This window comes from Mastacembelus armatus, chromosome 7 (assembly GCF_900324485.2).
Source record: "Mastacembelus armatus chromosome 7, fMasArm1.2, whole genome shotgun sequence".
Taxonomy (NCBI): Eukaryota; Metazoa; Chordata; class Actinopteri; order Synbranchiformes; family Mastacembelidae; genus Mastacembelus; species Mastacembelus armatus.
Genome location: NC_046639.1, coordinates 14,773,952 through 14,796,289, shown reverse-complemented (window position 1 = coordinate 14,796,289; position 22,338 = coordinate 14,773,952). Strand labels below are relative to the sequence as shown.

General features: G+C 40.5%; 1 protein-coding gene across 4 annotated transcripts in view; it reads right to left on the bottom strand.

The window, feature by feature from the left end:
* The window catches only part of LOC113145704 (paired box protein Pax-7-like), a 73,170-nt gene that overhangs the window by 11,460 nt on the left and 39,372 nt on the right, over positions 1–22,338 (bottom strand). For all 4 annotated transcript variants that reach the window (XM_026332727.1, XM_026332728.1, XM_026332729.1 and 1 more), the window contains exons 6-7: positions 16,921–17,086; positions 15,547–15,746 (exon numbers count right to left, since the gene is read on the bottom strand). In XM_026332727.1, the coding sequence (XP_026188512.1) occupies positions 15,547–15,746; positions 16,921–17,086 (366 nt within the window). The remainder of the gene's footprint in view (positions 1–15,546; positions 15,747–16,920; positions 17,087–22,338) is intronic.

The window sequence follows — 22,338 nt, the reverse complement described above, 5'->3', positions numbered from 1 at the left end:
GCTCCTGTGGTAACAGACAGATTGCCATGAAGGTTTTCAAAAACATACATTCTTCCCAAAGGATGACCCTTTAATAATTACATGGCTATTTCTAAAGTGCTAGAATCTTGATAAACCTAAAATTGTAGAAATTATTTACACATTTATGTTCTCCCTGTGGGTTTTCTCCAGGTACTCCGGTTTCCTTCTACAGTCCAAAAACATGTATGTCAGGTTGACTGGTGACTCTAAATTGTCCATAGGAGTGAATATGAGTGGGTGAGGTTGTTTGTCTCTATGTGGCCCTGCAATGGACTGCTGACCTGTCCAGAGTGTACCCCTGCCTTTCACCCTAGAGAGCTGGGATAGACTCAAGCAGATCACCGTAACCCTAATTAAGAATAAGCATGTATAGATAATAAATGAATAAATGACAGAATTTATGCATTTAAAAATACTAATGGTAATACTACTACTACTAATAATAATAAATAATAATAAGGTTTATTGCTCCTATATTATTTTTTAGAATTCCATTGTAAAAAGACCTTGAGTTGACATGTCTCAGTGGTGTGGAAGTGTTACCCAGTGAGCACTATGAACAAGTGTCAGTCTCATTTGAGCCCATTTTAAGTATTGTACTTTGTGTGATGTGGGTCCTGTGAACACGACAGAAATGTTTTAATATTCAGAGCTGCAGCAACAAAGAAACACATTCACAACCTGATCAAACTGAAAGACAAATATCATATCATATATATATCATCTCATCTATTTGTTTCAGAGCCCTCATGTCGTGAGACAGCATCTTGTAATGTGAAACATTAGATAAGAGTTCACTCTCTTTTGTGCCTTCATTTGTTCAGCTTTCTTTATGAGTAGTTATGGATATTCAGCATTTTCTAAAATGCCCAGTTTCAGGTAAAGTGCCACCAAGAGTTAAGCCGGAGCCACCTGAGCCTACCAGCCAGCGGCAGCAGACACAATGCGAAGACACTGCCATACAAACAACCAGCTCCGAACCGGCCTGACACTATTTTGATGCACTGTGTTGCTTCGCATTGTTCTGCTACTGTATGCACTTTAGCATTGTTGCCTCATAGCATGAAAGTTCCTGGTTCGAAACCTGGCAGGGGCCTTTCTGTGTGGAGTTTGACTGTTCTCCTTGTGCTTGTGTGGGTTCTCTCCAGGTACTTTTTTTTCTCCGTGTACTCTGGCTTACTCCCACAGTCCAAAAACAGGCCACAAGACACTTTATTGGAGCATGTTGAGGATGAGCCTGCTGCAGAGGGCTGCAAACAAGGCACAAGTTGTTTGCTAAGGCACCATGAAGTTGGCCTATTCCAGTCAAACAGCACTGATATGTGTTTATCTTCATCATAATGATGTAAATAAACAGAGTGATGGCTGGCTAATGACAATGCACTGCTGTAAGAACATCTGAGACCACAATGCAAAGCAGAGAGATGGATGCTAATATCTACAGACAGAGTGCATTAAAAATACCTGTTTGTTGTGTAGGGGTTACTTGCATCGCAACAGTTCTACTTTAGCCGAATAGCCAAAGTTACTGAGATAAAATACTACAATGTCAGTAAAGCAGTTGAACAGGCAAACAGATCAACTTCTATTACCAGCTTTGTTAAAATTCGTACAGTTTGTTTTGCACTCTGTCAAAAAACTGTGAAGGGTGGCATTGGTTGTTTTGGAAGATAGAATTAATTATTTCTATAGCAATAACTATTTCTATTGGCTCCAAATCAGCGATTTGATATTCTGATATTAAAAAATTCTCAAACTGAGTCTGTGGTCTATGACAATGAAATTTGTTGTGGGGAGGTCCCGATTGTTTGATGTCCTTTTCTTTAATAACGCTTACATGTGAAATAAATAATGATAAAATATACACATACATTAGCTTTTGTCAAGTGCTACTCCTTCAGTTAAGGTATTTTACCACTGTATTTCTTCTTTAATCAGTCTGCAAATTTGATCAAAACACTAATTACATGAAAAGTCTAAGTATAACTAGTTAGAGTAAGAAGTGTCCAAAAGTACTTTTTTGACCAAAGTGTGCCAGAATTTAAAACTAGAAGATTCATGGTGTGGGAATTGGCTGGAAATGACTGGCAGAAGATGTAGTCATGCTATATACGTGTTTGCCAAGTTTGATCACTTAAATAAAATGGCAGATGTAAGTTTCCATTGTAATTGTTAATGCACTGTAGCCACTCAATGCCTACATTTCATCAAATGAACTAAAGGGGCTTAACACTTTTCTACCCACTCAATCAGTCAGACAGCACTCTGGGCTCTGTTCAGAGAACACAGTAAATGATAAGTAAAGAAAAATGTACCCTACAAACATTCCGTCAGCGGGTATGATTGGAATTTCTCTGCTTTTCTAGTAGTTTTCTTGAATAGGTCTGGTCTTTTATTTACTTATTTGCCATAAAACTGCTTGCTTTGCTTCTTACCAAATGAGGCAACATCTGTTTTTTAGGGGATTTCTAATTAACATCTATTCCCTGCCCCCATTCCTGTCCTCATTATGGGAATGATGTAAATATGTGACTTGTTGATATGACAGTTGACAGTATGCCAAGCAAAAGGGCTTAGTACTGCAAATTTTAATAGTAGCTAAGACTAATATTAGTGACATTCAGGTGCACACAGCCATGTCCATGCACTGTGCACTGAGGCCTGCAGGAGAACAGGCACAGGAATGGGGGTGCTTTCATTTGTAGTTTTAAGGGACAGGGTAGAGGTGTAGATTCTCAACGTTCTCAAACACAATGCAACACATAGCCCCACCCGTTTTTAAAAATAGTTTATTGTTAATGTTAATGGGAATGTATGTGGCAGTAATGCAGGGTGCAGGGGGTGGGGCAGTAGAAGAGTCCCCATACACTCCCCCACACCCACCTCCTTATCTCAGGCCGACAGTTGTCAGGAATCACAAGCAGAGGCCTGAGTTAGCGAGGCAGACAGGCAGGCAGGCAGGCCTGGGGATATGGATCAAAGAGACAGAGCTTGAGAACCAAAGCTGATCCCCCAACACTGAAACCCACTCTATTCTATCCTTACTCACTCGGTCTCTCTCTATCTATCTCTCACCCTGACATCAAATTGCAAGCCAGAGAGCTCCACCATTCCAAAGCAGGCTAAATCTTCCTCTCACAACAAACCAAAGAGGAAATGAGAGCCCAAAAGGAGAAATATGTTCTGCTTGACTAGTGTGATGTGTTGGGTCACTGCAAAGGAGTAGTTTCATCTTTAGTGTAGGGTCCCTGAGTTCTCTTGACCTGACAAAAAGGAATTAGTGATCCAGCTCCACTAACTGTCTAATGGATAAAAAACATCACCACATAGAGGGCTCTAAAGCAAATAAATTTATGGGAATTTGTCAAAAAGTGTGGTTGAAAATAAAAAGCTTTATTTTTTTCCAGCTTTCTTATGGGTGGTAGTTGTAACAACACTGCTGGTGAAGCTATGAAAAGCGCTTCTATTTACACATGCAGTGCCATCACAGGGATTTCATACTGTCATTTTATCTTTCTGTCAATAAGTCTTGGAACTGGCTACACATTCCATCTCCACATGAAAGTCAGCTTCTAATTCGTTCCCTTTCAATTTGAGAGGAGGAGGTGCAGAAATAGCTTGTGTGAATTACACTCCAAATGCAATATAGCTGTTTCAAATTGAATTATTGCCTGTCAGACGTAGCGCATATGGTCTTCCTGCAATTTTCAAGTGAGATCTTAGGAAATTCGCCCTTCATTGTTATCTCATGTAAATGCCCAGGAACGCGATGAAAGGGTCAATAGCAGTGAACCCATAATGGAAAAGCTTCAGCTGGCTCTTGGAGCCATTCAGAATAGACGGAGAAGACAATAAACATGATATCTGTATCCATATATACAGAAAGAATACAATTTTAATTAAATAAATTTACTAGATATATTTTGATTTAAATTTGATGGAATGTCTCCACGGTAAACTTGTATGTTCTGAACCAAAATACAAAATATATATGAAAGCTGTAGAGGATGACATAGCCATTTAAAATTTAACATTTAATAAGAAATAACAAGCAGAACAAAAGAGACTACAGCAGATTTTTTCTGTTCCCAAAAGATTGCATACATTGTTAACTAAATTTAGAGTTAAATTTTAATCTCTCAAAACCTGATTTTCCCTTACGTTGTTTTAAGAAGCACAATCTGCTGTATATGGTATGAAAACCTCAGACAAATAAATTGGTATGTGATTGTGCTTATTTAAGCTACTGCAATATTGTTGAAATTTTTAGTGGCTGCACTATTCTATCAAACTAAAATATTGTACCTTGTGTCATTTTGTATAGCTTGGTAATTAGACTAAATTGCCATTGTATTTCACTTCATCTACTGTGCCTGCTATTGCAGTATGGTAGCTAATTTAGTTAGATAACAGCATCCATCTTATCCACACTAATCAACATTTTTTTTGTCATTCTAATTTAGGCAAAGAATTCAAATGCTATGCATTATTTTCTACAGCCACCCTACAAAGCTCTTGTTGGTAGGGAAAAGCCACCAATGAGCACAATATTAGATACATTATATATTAACACTACTAATAATTATCATATTTTTGTCACCAAAATTAATTAGGAAGGAAAGTCAAACTCACCAGTTATGGAACTACAATATGTATAAAATTAAATGTTGAATAAGAAAGTAATTACAGACAAATGTGGTGTTAATTTTTTTCCATTTTTTCCCCATTTTGAAGATCTTGTTTGCTGTACTGCCCAATGTTTTGTGCTTGAGTGCATTACATTTCTTCTTCAGTTAGAGATGTGTAGTGATATCAACCATTGATTGTCTATACAGTCTTAATCTGAAAGGTTTTTGCTCAAGGAATCAACATAAGATGACACGCTGAATCCCTCACTCCTCCTTGTTAGTGTGGACACATAAACTGAATTTCTGCTGCAAACACAATACCTGATTTAAAGCGAAGATTCATGGAACTGCAGTAAGCCTCACATCGAGGAACTGACAATACTCTTTGTCCACAGAAAACTGCATTGCAAGTCCAACTAAGGCCATGTTCAGTCTGACATTATCACTGCATGGATACACTCAATGACAATCTTTCCACAAAAAATTATGACTGCTTACCAATAACAAGGCCGTGCCAGAGGAATCATTGATCATGCTTATGAGGACTTAACAAATTGCAGATATAAGCAGAAACCTACAGTGGCTCTTAGGGACAAAGCACAGCAAGAGTCAAAGCACAAACATTAAGAAAACATGCTATACAAATCCAAAAACACATTAAAAAGCTATCTGTTTTTTGCATATTTCTCTGGAGAAGATTTCTCTGGAAAGACGACCAATTATAGTGTTTATAGTTTTATAGACAATTCTTGGATTGTGACCCTGTTTAGCAATATGCTGTCAAAAAATGAGTTTCTTGCTTCTTTGATTGCACACTGATAACTGGAATTAAGATGTGATTACCTATATCCCATTTCCAGTCTGTCTTCCTGGATTGTTTTTGTTTCCTCATTTAACAATGGTTGACAAGAAGATTTTGACTTTTTACATCTGGAAGGAGCAATAGAATCTAGTTTCTTAGTAGCTATTAAAAACAATTCAACAAATTCTACAGTAATGCTCATAGGTACTAAATATGTGACATTAAATCTTGACAGAAATAACAAAAAGAGAGTGAGCTTAGGGGTGGGAGCAAATTTTAGGGGGTCTGGGTTCAGGAAAAAGGAATGGTATGTAGAGCGCTACCTTGCCATCGAGACTGAAAAATCAACCTCCCATTTTCCACAGATAAATCATGGAAGGTAAAACATGTAGTCTTTGTAATGGCTAATATGGTTGTCATATTTAGTTAGATTTAAGGGCTCTGAAAGACTTCTAAAAAAGAATAAGAATTTTTTTCAGCCTATTGAAACATAATAGCTGATGAAAGGTCTGCTAAACCCAGAATAAAACCAAAGCTAAGTTTCACTTTTTGTTATGTTTTGGTGGTGATGGTGATGAGATGAGTGAAGGCGAGAAGGCCTAGGACCCAAATGCAGACACGAAAAAGTGTTATTTTTTCCTGGATTGACCAGGGTGAGGCTCAACACAAAACTCACATCAACTAATCGTCAAATAATGCTCTGATGCAGAACAAAGTAGCGTTGGAGGTACAGTGGTGTGAAAAAGTGTTGGCCCCCTTCCTGATTTCTTTTTTTTTTTTGCATGTTTGTCACACTTTGTTTCAGATCATCAAACAAATTGAAATATTAGTCAAAGATAACACAAGTAATCACATCATGCAGTTTTTAACTGAAGTTTTTTATTATTAAGGGAAAACAAAATCCAAAACTACATGGCCCTGTGTGAAAAAGTGTTTGCCCCCTAAACCTAATAACTAGTTGGGCCACCCTTAGCAGCAACAACTGCAATCAGGCGTTTGCAATAACTTGCAATGAGTCTGTTGCAGCACTGTGGAGGAATTTTGGCCCACTCGTCTTTGCAGAATTGTTGTAATTCAGCCACATTGGAGGGTTTTCAAGCATGAACCGGCTTTTTCAAGGTCATGCCACAGCATCTCAGTCGGATTCAGGTCAGGACTTTGACTAGGCCACTCCAAACTCTTCATTTTGTTTTTCTTCAGAGGTGGACTTGTTGGTGTGTTTTGGATCATTGTCTTGCTGCAGAACCCAAGTTCACTTCAGGTTGTGGTCACGAACAGATGGCCGGACATTCTCCTTTAGGATTTTTTGGTAGACAGCAGAATTCATGGTTCCATTTATAACAGAAAGTCTTCCAGGTCCTGAAGCAGCAAAACAGCCCCAGACCATCACACTACCACCACCATATTTTACTGTTGGTATGATGTTCTTTTTCTGAAATGCGGTGTTTACGCCAAATGTAATGGGACACACACCTTCCAAAAAGTTCAACTTTTGTCTCGTCAGTCCACAGAGTATTTTCCCAAAAGTCTTGGGGATCATCAAGATGTTTTCTGGCAAAACTGAGACAAGCCATTATGTTCTTTTTGCTCAGCAGCAGTTTTTGTTTTGGAACCATGCCATGCAGACCATTTTTGCCCAGTCTCTTTCTTATGGTGGAGTCATGAACAGTGACCTTAACTGAGGCAAGTGAGGCCTGCAGTTCTTTGAGTCGTCGCTGCGCTCTTGGGGTAATTTTGGTCGGCCGGCCACTCCTGGGAAGGTTCTCCACTGTTCCATGTTTTCGCCATTTGTAGATAATGGCTCTCACTGTGGTTTGCTGCAGTCCCAAAGCTTTAGAAATGACTTCATAACCTTTTCCAGACTGATAGATCTCAATTACTTTTTTCTCATTTGTTTTTGAATTTCTTTGGATCTCGGCATGATGTCTAGCTTTTGAGGATCTTTTGGTCTACTTCACTTTGTTAGGCAGGTCCTATTTAAAGGATTTCTTGATTGTGTGAACAGGTGTGGCAGTAATCAGGCCTGGGTGTGGCTAGAGGAATTGAATTCAGGTGTGATAAAACACAGTTAAGTTATGTTTTAAATCAGGAAGGGGGACCAACACGTTTTCACACCATTGTATATACACTGCTCAAAAAAGTAAAGGGAACACTTAAACAACACAATGTAACTCCAAGTCAATCACACTTCTGCAAAATCAAACTGCCCACTTAGGAAGCAACACTGATTGACAATCAATTTCACATGCTGTTGTGCAAATGGAAAAGACAACAGGTGGAAATTATAGGCAATTAGCAAGACACCCCCAATAAAGGAGTGGTTCTGCAGGTGGTGACCACAGACCACTTCTCAGTTCCTATGCTTTCTGGCTGATGTTTTGGTCACTTTTGAATGCTGGCGGTGCTTTCGCTCTAGTGGTAGCATGAGTCTACAACCCACACAAGTAGGTCAGGTAGTGCAGCTCATCCAGGATGGCACATCAATGCGAGCTGTGGCAAGAAGGTTTGCTGTGTCTGTCAGCGTAGTGTCCAGAGCATGGAGGCGCTACCAGGAGACAGGCCAGTACATCAGGAGATGTGGAGGAGGCCGTAGGAGGGCAACAACCCAGCAGCAGGACCGCTACCTCCGCCTTTGTGAAAGGAGGAACAGGAGGAGAACTGCCAGAGCCCTCTTAAATGACCTCCAGCAGGCCACAAATGTGCATGTGTCTGCTCAAACGGTCGGAAACAGACTCCATGATCCACAGGTGGGGGTTGTGCTTACAATCCAACACCGTGCAGGACGTTTGGCAACACCAAGATTGGCAAATTCGCCACTGGCGCCCTGTGCTCTTCACAGATGAAAGCAGGTTCACACTGAGCACATGTGACAGATGTGAGAGAGTCTGGAGATGCCGTGGAGAACATTCTGCAGCCTGCAACATCCTCCAGCATGACCGGTTTGGCAGTGGGTCAGTAATGGTGTGGGGTGGCATTTCTTTGGAGGGCCACACAGCCCTCCATGTGCTCGCCAGAGGTAGCCTGACTGCCATTAGGTACCGAGATGAGATCCTCAGACCTCTTGTGAGACCATATGCCGGTGCAGTTGGCCCTGGGTTCCTCCTAATGCAAGACAATGCTAGACCTCATGTGGCTGGAGTGTGTCAGCATTTCCTGCAAGACGAAGGCATTGATGCTATGGACTGGCCCGCCCTTCCCCAGACCTGAATCCTATTGAGCACATCTGGGACATCATGTCTCGCTCCATCCACCAACCACACCACAGACTCTCCAAGAGTTGGCGGATGCTTTAGTCCAGGTCTGGGAGGAGATCCCTCAGGAGACCATCTGCCACCTCATCAGGAGCATACCCAGGCATTGTAGGGAGGTCATACAGGCACATGGAGGCCACACACACTGAGTGTACTGAGCCTCATTTTGACTTGTTTTAAGGACATTGCATCAAAGTTGGATCAGCCTGTACTGTATTTTTCCACTTCAATTTTGAGTGTGACTCCAAATTCAGACCTCCATGGGTTAATAAATTTGATTTCCATTGATAATTTTTGTGTGATTTTGTTGTCAGCACATTCAACTATGTAAAGAACGAAGTATTTAATAAGAATATTTCATTCACTCAGATCTAGGATGTGTTATTTTAGTGTTCCCTTTATTTTTTTGAGCAGTGTATAACACAAGGGCACCTAGTTAATTAGACACAGGTGCAGTCTGTTCTGACTAATGATTGAAAAGCTGCCGGAGACCAATGTAGGGCAAGACAGGGAAAACCATACAGAATAAAGGTCCCCAGCAGGAAGTCCCAAACGGAGTTATGACACTTTTGTACATTAAAATATATCAAATACAAATTTAATATTTAATATTTATTAAGTCTAGAATTTGATTGTGGCAAACTGAATTTGATATAGTTTCACACTGCCCACTCCATATCAGGACAGAAACCATGTCATAAAGTACAATCAACTCAAAATAGACCTCAGAAAAACCATTGTAGCTGATCACTGCAATACTATTTAACTATTTCTAAAGACCTGGGTGTTCCCAGGAGCCGATTACACACGTCTGTTCTCCCATATCACACCGTCAGACTTTCTTCCCTCCATAATTTCACATTGGCATTATATACCGTATTTCATTTTTAATTTTATGGAGGATTCAAGTACAGTTAGGCCTACTTACTTGTCATGCAATATGTGCACAGAGACAACGGCGTCTTCTCCAAAAACGGGCATATTCTGTACTTTCATTTGGCAACATTATGCCACTGTGACAAGCACGGAGGTACTGGATGAGAGTACAAAGTAAGGACTAGTGGGAAAGAGTCATTCTATTTGTTGTTTATTGTTGCTGTTCTTTTCCCTCTCCTCTAAAAAGAATTCCAAGCCTTGTGAGAGTCTTTGGAGTTCAGCCAGAAACAGGTGGTTGCCCTGACAGCAGAGAACGAACAGCTCCATAGCTCAGTAAAAACTCTGACCAAGGACAACACAAGGATCTCAGAAGAAAATAAAAATATTAAAGAATCAATCATTGAGCTCCAGGCCCAAAGCATAAGAGATAATCTTGTCATATCAGGCATTCCAGAGCAGGCAGAGAAAAACCAGAAGGTCAAGGTAAAAAAACTTTATTGTAAAGCAACTGAAGCTCCCAGAGGACAGTGTGAAAAACATTGCACCATGTGCATCACTTGAGAGGGAAGAAGAAGCCAGATGGCCAGCGACCAAGACCGATTGTTGCTAAATTTGAACATTTTAAACAGAAGGAACTGATGAAAGGCTGAAGCAGGGAGCTAAAAAGAACAGACTACAGTATCAACGACCAGTTCCCTAAGGAGATCTTGGATCGACGCAGAATCCTATTCCTATGGAAGGTGGGTTTAAAGTGGTCATGGTGCTGGATAAACTGTACATCAATGGACAGCTGTACCACAACTGTGAATCCACTCCCTGGCTCAACTAAGGCTTAGTAACTCCGCTCTCCTCTCTTTCTACTGCTTCACGGTAGATATGGTAAGTAATTAAACTCCAGAATTAAACTGCACATCTCACCAGAAGGACTATAATTAGTTGAAAAGTTTGGTTTCACAATGCTGGATTTGTGTTTGACTATATATGGGCCCATTCTGTCCTCTTTGTCTTAATGTTTTTCGTTTTTTTTCATATGTCTGTTGTTTTTCTCATGCTGAACAACTGCCTGGAATTTCCTAAATACTATTGTCTAATGTACAGTGTCAACGTGACATTCACACCCACACACAACGTGCGCAACATAGACTATATCAAGAGACGCACATGTGCACAGACAAACCACTAGACAGAGTCAGGAACACAGCATACACGGAGAAGGGAACTCAGGCACACCTGCACACATATGTGTGCACACGCGCATGCACATCACTGTTTACACACATCACACTAATCACTCCTAGTCTACATTTAAACAGCTAGACATGAGTTTGTTACGTGGAATGTACATGGGACTAGTTCACTGGAAAAGGCATGGTATGGTAACTTGGTATGTAACCCACAGGTTGACAGGTTCAGCACAGCAGGAAATCACTGTATCTGGCAGTCTGACATTCAAAAACAATACAATAACAATCAGTGATTTTGGGCTTTGCAATGCTTGGCGTTCCGTCACCCTAATATTAAGGAATACATATTCTTCTCACCAGTTTATCACTCATATTCCTGTCTAGATTATTTCTTAATCAGTAATTCAATCATGGTGGATACCGCAGACACTCTGATTCACCCTATCACTATTAGTGATTATGCACCAGTCTGTATTTCTGTGACCAGAAAGAGATGCACCATTGAATAGATCTTGGAGATTTAATACATCATTACTTAGAGACCAAGATTTTATTATAGCCAAAGGGAGTGGGCAGTATTTCTGGAATGTTAACGACCTGCCAATATGTGTTTTCTGGGAAGCAGCAAGGGCCGTTACGAGAGGCAAAATAATCTCCTACTCATCACATCTGAAATGCAAAGAGAGATCACTAGAAATAGAACTGGAAAAAATAATAAAACGTTCAATGCTATTTATACTGCTTCTCCAGAAGAGAAATCAATAAACAATATCAGAAAGTTAAATTTTGAATTAAATTAAATGAAAAAAAGACCCAGGTCCAAATGCGAGAACTTACTTAAGAGAACTTTGAAAATAGCATAAAAATCTGGCAAATTATTAAACTAAACTAAACTTCAACTAAAATTAACAATACATGAAGACTAATCCATATAATAGACAACCATTAATAATTCAAAAACAACTATTATCTCTTTAGATGTGGAGGAAACATTTGACAGAGTTAAATAGAAATTCCTTAATTCCACATTACAAAAATTCAGATTCAGAAACACCTTCATAAATTGGATCAAAGCACTGTATACCTCTCCAAGTGCATCTGTCAGGACAAATGATCAAACTTCACCAAGGTTCAGTCTTTAGGGGACCAAGCAGGGTTACCCACTCCTTCCTTCACTATTCACCATTTTTATCAAGTCACTGGCTCCTATTTGACAAAATAAAAATACTGGAGTTCAAACAGAACATATACATCATAAAATAAGCCTTTATGCTGATGATGTATTACTTTTCCTCTCAAACTCATAAAGCTCTCTCTCTGAAACAATCACAGTTGTAGATGAATTCTCATCTCTCTCAGACTATCCCCTTTGTACTAAATCTACAGTATTACCTTACCTATTAACTGCAATTTCCAATCTGTATCTACATCTCTGCTTCAGTTAGACAACACCGATCCATATCTCCCTTGGGTTATCTGTTCTCAATGACTCCTATTAAGCCCACACCCTTACACCAATCTGGAACAATCTCAATATCCTGATAAATAAGAAAATGCTAAATTTCTCAGTGTGGCATGACAAAGGTATAAGATATTTTGATATTATCAAATCAGGGACCTTTATAGAATTCCAGCAAATCTATCAACCTGTCATCCCTGAACTACTATCCAAAATTTACATTTTATTATCTAAAACTGATGGTTCAATTTCTCTCCCAACCTCAAAATGGGAGGCAGATCTATCCATTAGTCCACATGAAAACCTCTGGAATCAAATATGCTTACAGACCTTCAAAATGATTAAAGACCCAAATAATTTTACACCTTATACACTACAAAATCTTCCACAGAACACACTACACAGGTCAAAGGATGTTCAGAACGAGTCTTGGTAATTCAAATGTATGTATGCACTGCACAGTGTGTGGCTATGCACACCTGTCCAAATGTTTTTGTACAGCGTATATATGAAGACCTATCATCTTTGTTAAGGCACCCGATCCATGCTTGCCCCTCACTTTTCTTATTAGGAGATTTAAGCAAACCATTGGTATAGGCATTGGACATATTTTATGGGCTCTTTACTGTGCTAGGCATTGCAAAAAAAAACTATCCTCATAAACATATTGGTCCCCAATAATCAATTCCATTACATAGTGGGAGTGCGGCCTGGCTGCTTTGAGCTCCGTACAGGTGGTGTTGGGCCCCCGCCTTCACCCCAGTGGCACAGCCACATTCCTGTAAATGGGCTTTGTGGGCTGGAGGACTGTGGGCCTGCAGGGGTGTGTCTTCCTCTGCTGAGGGTGGGGCGGGCTTTGGTCCTGGGTTGGCCAGCCTGCAGGTGTAGGTCGGCGGATGTACAGGGTGATCAACCCAGATTGGGGGTTGTGTTTGTGTCTGAGAGAGACAGTCAGTGAGTGTGTGTGGGTGCGAGTGAAGTGCCCCTGCCTCAGGCGGCTGGCCTCTGGCCTCAAGGCAATGACGGTGCTCGGTGGTCAGCCACTGTCTGCCAGCAGTAGGAGACCCATACCACAGCTGCCTCCTTGTTTTAATTGCCCCTCAAGTCACCATGCGCCTCACAGTCACCTCACCACACACAAACACACGCACAGAGACACATTGACTGCAAAACTGAAAGTGTTCATGTAAACGACCAATAAATGCCTTAAATGTGAATGCACAATGTAACAAAATTTCTTTGCGCAATTTGTGTACAATGTTTACAATGCTTATTTTTACAATGATTATAGTATATTTTTTATTTTATTTGTATCGTGTATATTCTGATTAGCTTGGCTGTTACTTTTTTCTTTTTATCCATTATGCGTCAGTCGCCTCTCTGTAACAAAATGTGGATGCAGATATTTCATAATAATTAATGAAGTTACACAATTATATGGAGCACTGCTGCCATTGTCAGTCCACGTGACTTTCTGTTCTGTTAATTGTAAAAACAATTATTGAAGTTAAGACAAGAAAATTGGCTACAGTCTAACTGATAGAGCAGAACTCTGACTGGTATCAAACTTGTGTTGTCGATTTGTCAGTGCTTTTAACCTTTGCCATCCTTCCAGGATCCATACACTCAGCTGTATGTAGACAGCTGTATATGCACACCGAAATAAAGCAAGTGATGCTCAAATGGCTAGCAATACTACAGACATTGTACGGTATGCACTGCATTGTTTTTTTAATGGCCTTTTCCTTAGGAATGTGTAGTGCCACATTCTTACAGATTAGCGCCACAAAAATGCTACATATTTGTTTTGGATCTAAAAAGACATTTCACAAATGCTTTTAGATCATCTGGAACACAAAAACATGTATGGTAGGCTCCTCTTTCACTTTGACTTTAGGTCAGCATTTAATACCATCCTGCAGAACAAGCTCCAAACTAAACTAGTTTGGATTTAGTACTACACTGTGCAATTGGATTATAGAGTTTCTCACAAATCGTTCACAGTGTGTATGAGTATGCAAACATGTCTCATTCATAGTGAGTATTTAACACCAGGGCCTCCCAGGGTTGTGTATTCAGTCCATTACTATACACAGGTTTGCTGACAACACCACAGCGCTAGGCCTCATCACTAATAATTATGAGGCCCCATATAGAAGGGAGATGGAACATCTGGCAGCATGATGTGATGACCACAACTTGGCCCTCAACATCAAGAAGACCAAATAATCTTGGACTACCGCAGGAATAGAGACATCCATCCACCACTCTTATTGGAAATGAGATGGTAGTGAGTGTCACCAACTTTAAATTCCTTGGCCTAACTGTGACAGAGGGCTTAACGTGGGACAGTAACACCACCTCTGCCATAGGAGAGGTCCAGCAGTGCCTCTTCTACCTGGGGATATTGAGAGGAGCCAAATTTCCCCAACAGCTCATGGTGAATTTTTTATCACTGTGCCATAGAGAGCCTGCTGACCTATGGACTCTTGGTTTTGTTCGACAGCTGCACCAAGGGTGAACAGCAGGCACTGCAGTGGGTGGTGAAACAGCAGGGAAATTCATCAGGATAAGCCTCCCACAGATCAGCACCATCTACACCACCCGCTGTCTTTGTCAAGTGCATTACATCCTGCGCAACCAGCACCACCCTGCACATCACCTGCTCCACGCTGTCCTCAAGGAGGACATACAGGTTCATCCGTGCCAGAACCACCAGACTGGCCCACAGTCTTTTTCCACAGGCTGTGAGGCTGCTGAACGAACAGCCACCCCCCTCTTTGCCCCTGCCCCCACCCGCACCCATCATCACACACCACACACCACTGTTACATTAAGTGTAAAGCTGGACCTTGCATTGCTGCAGCACCAATAATTTTCACACACCTCTGTTCTGTTCTGTTAACTACATGTTTATTGAGGAACCAGCTGACAGTTTGGAGCAATTAAATGGGTACAAACAGCACATTTGTACACATCAGCAGTCCCCTCCCTAACCTCTTTTGTTAACCAAATTTCAAACCCTCTTTGACACACAAAAACACACCAGCAGCTAAATATAACATTTAAAAAAAAATTAAAGGTATTTTCCTTTTCCTTTTTGTGGAGGCAGGTTACCTCGCCCCACCTCTAACCTAAACATAAAGGAAATATGTCATAGACAAGCCGCTAGGCTGAAAACACTAAGATGAAACTGACATGGATCATCCGGTTCAACTCCCAGTAACTCCCAGCAAACGCACCAAAATACCTAAGCATAACTACATTACAGTAATATATTACTCATCCTCATACACAGTTGTTACACTAGTGTAGTAGGTCTTACCTGTGGGGTGAGTCCATTGCTGACAGGATTGACATGATTGCTAGGTGCTGCTGTAGTCATGAATGTGTCGGAATAGCTGGAAAAGCCATGGCGGTTGGAGGCCAGACCATAAGCAGAGTTGCTTTCAGAGCTCGATAGACCACTCTGGTGCATAGTGGATGGAGGTAGTGGCTGGGGACGGTGAACTGTACCACCACCCTCTGAAATGTGAAACACAACACACATAAATGAGCATCTGAAGATAGATGATATAAAACTGTACTCTCATATGTTTTGTCCAATAAGATAGATCTTATAGAAAGATTAGGAACTAAGCTAGCAGTTTCTCCCTGTAACCAGTCTGTGTGTTCAATGGAACAAACCATATCTTGGATATATCTATGAACAGGAATTGCAGCAGCAAGTGACAGCATACCTTTCAGGTGAGCAGTATAGCAGAAGACATGTCAGCAAAAGAGTAATCAGAAGACTGACAACTTAAGCAGAGAGGATTTATGTTGCAGGAAGAAGAGTACACCATGTTGATTATACTGAACTAGATCACAGGCTTCACTTCATCTAGGGTACATTCACACGTCTGATTCGGTAAAACAAATGATGATGTGTCGTCCTAATTAATTTGGCTCTCAGGGCTAGTGTAAAAGCTCTCAGTTGGATCTTGACAATAATCAAAATTTGATTACCCCACATGGGGCATGTAGTGCTGATGATGGATGATGATATAATATTTAGTCCTTGGGTCATAAGTAAAAAGTCTGGACATAAAAGTATGAACATAAACTGAATGACAAAGGAGACAATTTATCATCAGTGTAGTGTTGGTATCAGGGTCAATCATCAGAAGAATCATCATGGGTAAAATACAGCCAACCACTCTTTTCTGCCCACCTGCTAGTGTTGCAGTTGCAGTGCTGACCACCTCGGTGAGCATTTTGCTACATATGTGGAAAATAAATGTAAGTGTAAAAATTTACATGCATGTTGGTAAAGTCCAGCTCTTTTGTCATCTTTTAAAATATCTGGCTACGTGTTTGACTTGCATCTTGAGTTGCAAGTTTGTTGTAAAGACCTGATTTGCAACATAAGATGAGAAAGAAAACTGGTGCCATCTATACCGCAGTGTATAAAGTCTCTGTTATTATACAGTACCATGTAAATCATGCAAAGGTGACAAAAAGACTATAGAAGCAGTTTTTGGAGCAAATTATTCAACAGGACTCACCATCTCCATTATCATTAAAATATCAAAAAGTAATAGCTTTTGGAGAATGCCTGCAGTATAGTTTCACACATTTTGAGACTAACCAAGGAGCACTGAAGCTGTTGGGCTTTAATTCCTGTAAAGTGTCAGTGTAAAACTGCAATCTGCTCTACCTTGGGATAAACTGTTGGTTGGGTAGCTGGACTCTGGCAGCTGGTATGTAGGCAGTGTTGGCATTCCTGTGGGAGGAAATCCACCTGGCAAAAGGTGGTTGAATGCTGCTAGCTGACTGGCTCCAGCTTGTTTTCGCCACCTGGCACGTCGATTGCTGAACCACACCTACCAAAAGCAGAGCAAAAACCAAATGCAGTTTAATTAGTTGTTCAACTTTGTCTCATAAAGTTGGCGAGCCCATTTAATTTTGATAAATTACAAATTAGCTACCATCTTAAGTTGCATGACAAACGGAAATAAATGTAAAACATTACTGTAAAACCATGTTGTGTCTGGACAACCTTGATGCTTTTGTGAAGATTCCAATCTGACTAGACTGTAGCTGGCAATCCTTTTCAAAAGGATCACAAACAGAAGAGAGACAACTGGATCCAAGTGCACAGGTGTTTATTCACAAAACACAGTACAGACAAGGTGAGTTACTACAGGTTAGACTGTGTTCTCCTAAGTTCTCTGGCTTTATACTTTTGGTCAGAGGGATGGTTTCCACCCTTTGGACCACCTTCTTTCATCTTATGGTTATACCGGTTTACCACTATTAGTTTCCCTTTTTAAACATACCTGTGTCTTGTTCTCCCCTCATTCCTTTTTTAAGATCCTGGGGGACCATGCCCACCCATCCTTGTCCCCCATAGATGGGCAGGCTTCCCTTATTCTCCATTCTTTATTTAGTTTTGGTATACACTTTGGTATACTCTCTAAGGCTTATTTTAGACAAGTCTCAGTCATGTCCATACTTGGTTTTACGTGCATGCCATTGAATGCCATTGAGGTCTTGCATGCCGTTGATCACACCTGTCCCTTTAGATTCTTTTGGTATTTTCCTGCTTTTAGCTCCATTCTCTAATATGGCCTTTATATGGACATATCTTCAATAACATATACACAGGATACATATTCAGCCTATACATGGCCTTAGATTTCTGGGATAATACACAATAACCATTACTCAAAAAGCCTAGTCTTGATCCATGAGTCCCAGGTAATAATAGACCAATATCCAACCTACCCATTATTTCTAAAATCCTTGAAAATGCTGTTGCTAAGCAGCTACGTGACCACTTACACAGGAATGAACTAATCAGGATTTAGAACACACCATAGTACAGAAAGAGCAGTAAAAAAGGTCACCAACGATCTTCTCTTAGCCTCAGGCGAGGGACTAGTCTCTGTACTTGTCCAGCTAGATCTTAGTGCTGCATTTGACACTATCACAGCATCTTATTATATAGACTGGAACATGTGATTGCGATTAAAGGAACAGCATTAAAATAGTTCCAATCGTATTATTAGACAGATTTCCAGTTTCTTCATGTTCAAATGTTCAAACTTATTTAAGTTATGGAGTTCCACAAAGTTCTGTGCTAAGACTGATTCTCTTCACCTTATGAACGCTTCCCTTAGGCAAGGTTATTAGGAAGTACTTTATTAATTACCATTGATAAGCAGATGGTACTCAGCTGAATCTCTCTATGAAATCTGATGACACAAACCACTTAGCAATAGTGGCCTAATGGATAGAGAGTCGGACTTGTAACCTGAAAATTGCAGGTTGGTGGGACGGAGTGAACAGCCATCACCCTGTCCACCTTCAATACCATGACTGAGGTGAGACCCTTGAGCAAGGCACTGGGTCCCCGGGGGCCGATGCACTGGTTGCCCACAGCTCTGGGTGTGTGCTCATGGTGTGTTCACTACTGCTTTGGGATGGGCTAAATGCAGAGCCCGAGTATGGGTCACCATGCCACCATGAGTCTGGGTGACTAGTACCTTTCTACTTTTAAAGTCAGAGAAAATAGAAGTTATTTTAGTTGGGCCTAAAAACCTCAGAAAAAGGCTTATCTAACAATATAGCTACTTCATATGGCATAGCTTTGGCCCCCAGCACTACTGTGAAAAATCTTGGAGTTGTTTTTATATGTTCTTCAATTCACACATAAAACAAATCACTAGAACTTCCTTCTCTCACTTGCACAATAGAGCAACCACTGAATGTCACTAATTTGTGCCTTCTCTCTCTCTCTCTCTCTCTCTGTCTCTCTCTCGCTCTCTTTGTATCTTTGTATCTTCTGCATTTATCCCTGGTCCGGAGCTGAATATTGCTGATGTGTAGTTACTGGCTCCATCAACTTGCACTTTGTTTTTATGTTGTTCATTGTTGCTGTTCTTTTCTCTCTTCTCTAGAGCCCAACCAATATATCGTTTTGCCTACCGCAGATATATTAAAATTTTTTTATGTGTGTTTAAAATGCCTTTATGTGTATATATTCTGTTTATGTATGCTGTTTTTGTTATGAGTTCCCTTTTGGGACTTCCTGCCGGGGACCTTTATGCTGAAAGGACTTCCTGTTTTCCCCCTGCATCGGTCCCCGGCAGCTTTACGTTTGTCAATCATTTGCACCTGAGTTCAATTATGTTTCTGCCTTACTATAAGTACCCCTTGTGTTCTTTGTTTCTTTGCAGAAGCATTAACTCGTGTTGACCTATGTTAATCTATGTTAACCTGTTTAATCTATGTTAACCTGTTTAACCTGTGTTAACCTGTGTTGACGCTAAAAGTATATTTTTGTCATATGCCTTACGTGGCAGGTTCCGCTGTGACGCCGGCGATCGTATTGTAACCACTACGGTTGAAACTTGTGTTTTCCCGAGCCCTGGGACATCCAGGGAAATAATTAAACTAGCTGTCCTGCATTTGGGTCCTGTCTCTCCTTCCTCCTTCCAGCACCCCAACACGTAACAGTTCTATATACAGTACCAGTCAAAAGTTTGGACACACGAATTGAAATGCCATTGCCTGTGTAAGTGTATCCAAACTTTTGACTGGTACTGCAGTATAATATACGTAATATACATAAATTATATCGGCTGATATATTGATATCAGATTTTTTTTTACTTCATAATATCAGTATTGGCATCGGCCCCAAAAAACCCATATCAGTCAGACTCTACTCTCCTCTATCTACTCACCCGAACCAGTCGAGGCAGGTGGCCGCCAAAACTGAGCCTGGTTCTGCTGGAGGTTTCTCCTCTCCACAGTCACCAAGTGCTTGCTCAGTGTATGAGTATTCTGAAGACACAGTCTGGTTGAGTGAAAATGTCTTATTAAAGCAGTTACGCAAGTGTTCCATGAGGATATGAAGACTGTCCAGATGTTGATGGTGGTTGGGATACAGGAGATTCATGATGGAGAAGAGCAGGGCCATGTTTCAGTCGATGAACAAGGCTAGCCAGTTATAACTGAGAGGAAGCAATGGTTTGCACAACAAGAGATTTCACACGATAATCCACACCATACCTGGGTCTTGCTCAGAGGTTATGGGTCAAACTGGAACTGTGATTACGACTGGTGAATAACAAGCCAAGCTTGGTGGTAATCATATGTCAGAAAATTCTGACATGATATGAAATTCTAAAAGTTAATTTTAGTAGTGTTAATAGTTACAATGCTAATAATGCAACCACAGAAAATGAGCCATCAGCTTCACCAGTACAACGCTGGGTAGCAAGAAGAGACCACAGTGTGTTGTGTGTTTGAAAATACTAACGTTAGCTACTACTAATGTTACAGGGAGACTATAGGCTATAAAATGGGGCGTGCAAAACTATTCCTATCTAAAAAAAACAACTAAATGTCTACAGCTAGGCCTTACCATAACCTAAACCTAATTGTAATCCTCAAACAGTCTCAAAAAGTAAGGACTGGCCAAAAAGAGTTACACTCAAAATTATCCTCACAGAGATTTAAGCATAAGTAGACATACACACACACCCATTCACAACTGTAGCAGGAATGTGTGTGTTGCCTCCAGCTGATTTGCTAGTTTACAGTTTACGGATTACAGTTTTTAATCCGAACTAACTGGATACTAGTGTGAGCAGCAACCTGGATGACTTCATTAAAATTTCACAGCAGAAAAGTCAAATGCAATACAGATTGAGAGCCATGAAAATATTGAATATTATTGTCTCTCTCACACCAGTCAACAGTCAACAATTACTGACACATGCCCCCAATCAATACTGATGTTCATGTTTGCCTATGTTATTTGTATGCCGAGTGGCAGAGTTAGTTTTATTTCTACGCCAAGTGGCGGAGTTTGTGACTTTAGCACGGATAGCGTTCTCCATTGTGCCCAAGCCTGGTGTGTCCCATTGTTAAAGAACTGTTCTGCATTTGGGTCCTGCACCTCTCCTTCACACTCACCTCATAACAAAAAGAAATACAAGTACAGTACCTCAAATTTGTGCATATGTACGCTACTTAGATGCATTCCACTGACAATGGTGCAGAGGGATGATACAAGTTGATGACATGTCTGTCTGCATTTTTTTTATTTACAAATGCTACATTCTTTGCTTCACCTGGCATTATTCAAAATCCAAACTGAACAGGTTTATACAGACTGCTACCAAGAGACTGCTCATGCCCGTTATTACGGGGGCAGTTAAAAAGTGGTAAAAAGCAGTTAAAAAGAGGTTACATCTCTTTAGATGTAACCACCAAATCAACCATCATAGTGTGTTTGAGTTTGTGCATTTGCTGTACAAATGATCAAAAATGATATTCCAAGTCAGGGCTATTCAATTACAAATTCAGTTAGGCCAGATCGTCAAACCAAGAAATTTAACCCTTCAACCTCTAAATGAAATCTGTCATTGGTGATTTCTGCCAGGGATGAGATGCATTTGTGGAGCGTTGGAAAAAAATTGGCATTGACATTTTTTGGTTTTGTGCACAACACCATCTGATGCACTGTAAGAATATCATCTGAGACACAACAGTAGACCTACAGTCACGGATGGAGCCCCATCTGTCCCGAGCATGCAGGAAAGCTTCATATCCAGACCATTTTCTTGTCAAATAGTATTTGGACAGTTGTGTTTCCTTCTAATGACAATAAGCCAAGAAGTTCTTCAGATTCAGGAAGTACGAAGGGAAGCTGTAGCCCTCTCTTGGTCTATGTATGTCCTTACCATGGTGGCACAGCTCCGGCTGTAAGAGGCTATCAAACTCTGCATTACAGCTCTCTTCTGAGTTGCTTCAGGAAAGTTCATTTGGAAATTCTTGCTTATCAAAGTGGTGTCTCAAGCAGTGGTGTAGCAAATTTACTACAACACACTCATTGCAAATTAGTTGGCATTGTGGCAATAATGGTTTGGCATTTGAATTTAGAAAAATACTTATAGTATTTATCAGTTCAGGCAGAGTTAAACCTGCAGTTTTCATTGTCAATTTTACATTTCTGTGTTGAGAAAGACATGTTAGACTATAACAAAGACTACTACCACCACTTCTAGACACACTTTAACAATAACATGCAACATTGTGGGTTGAATATTGCTAGGCTACGT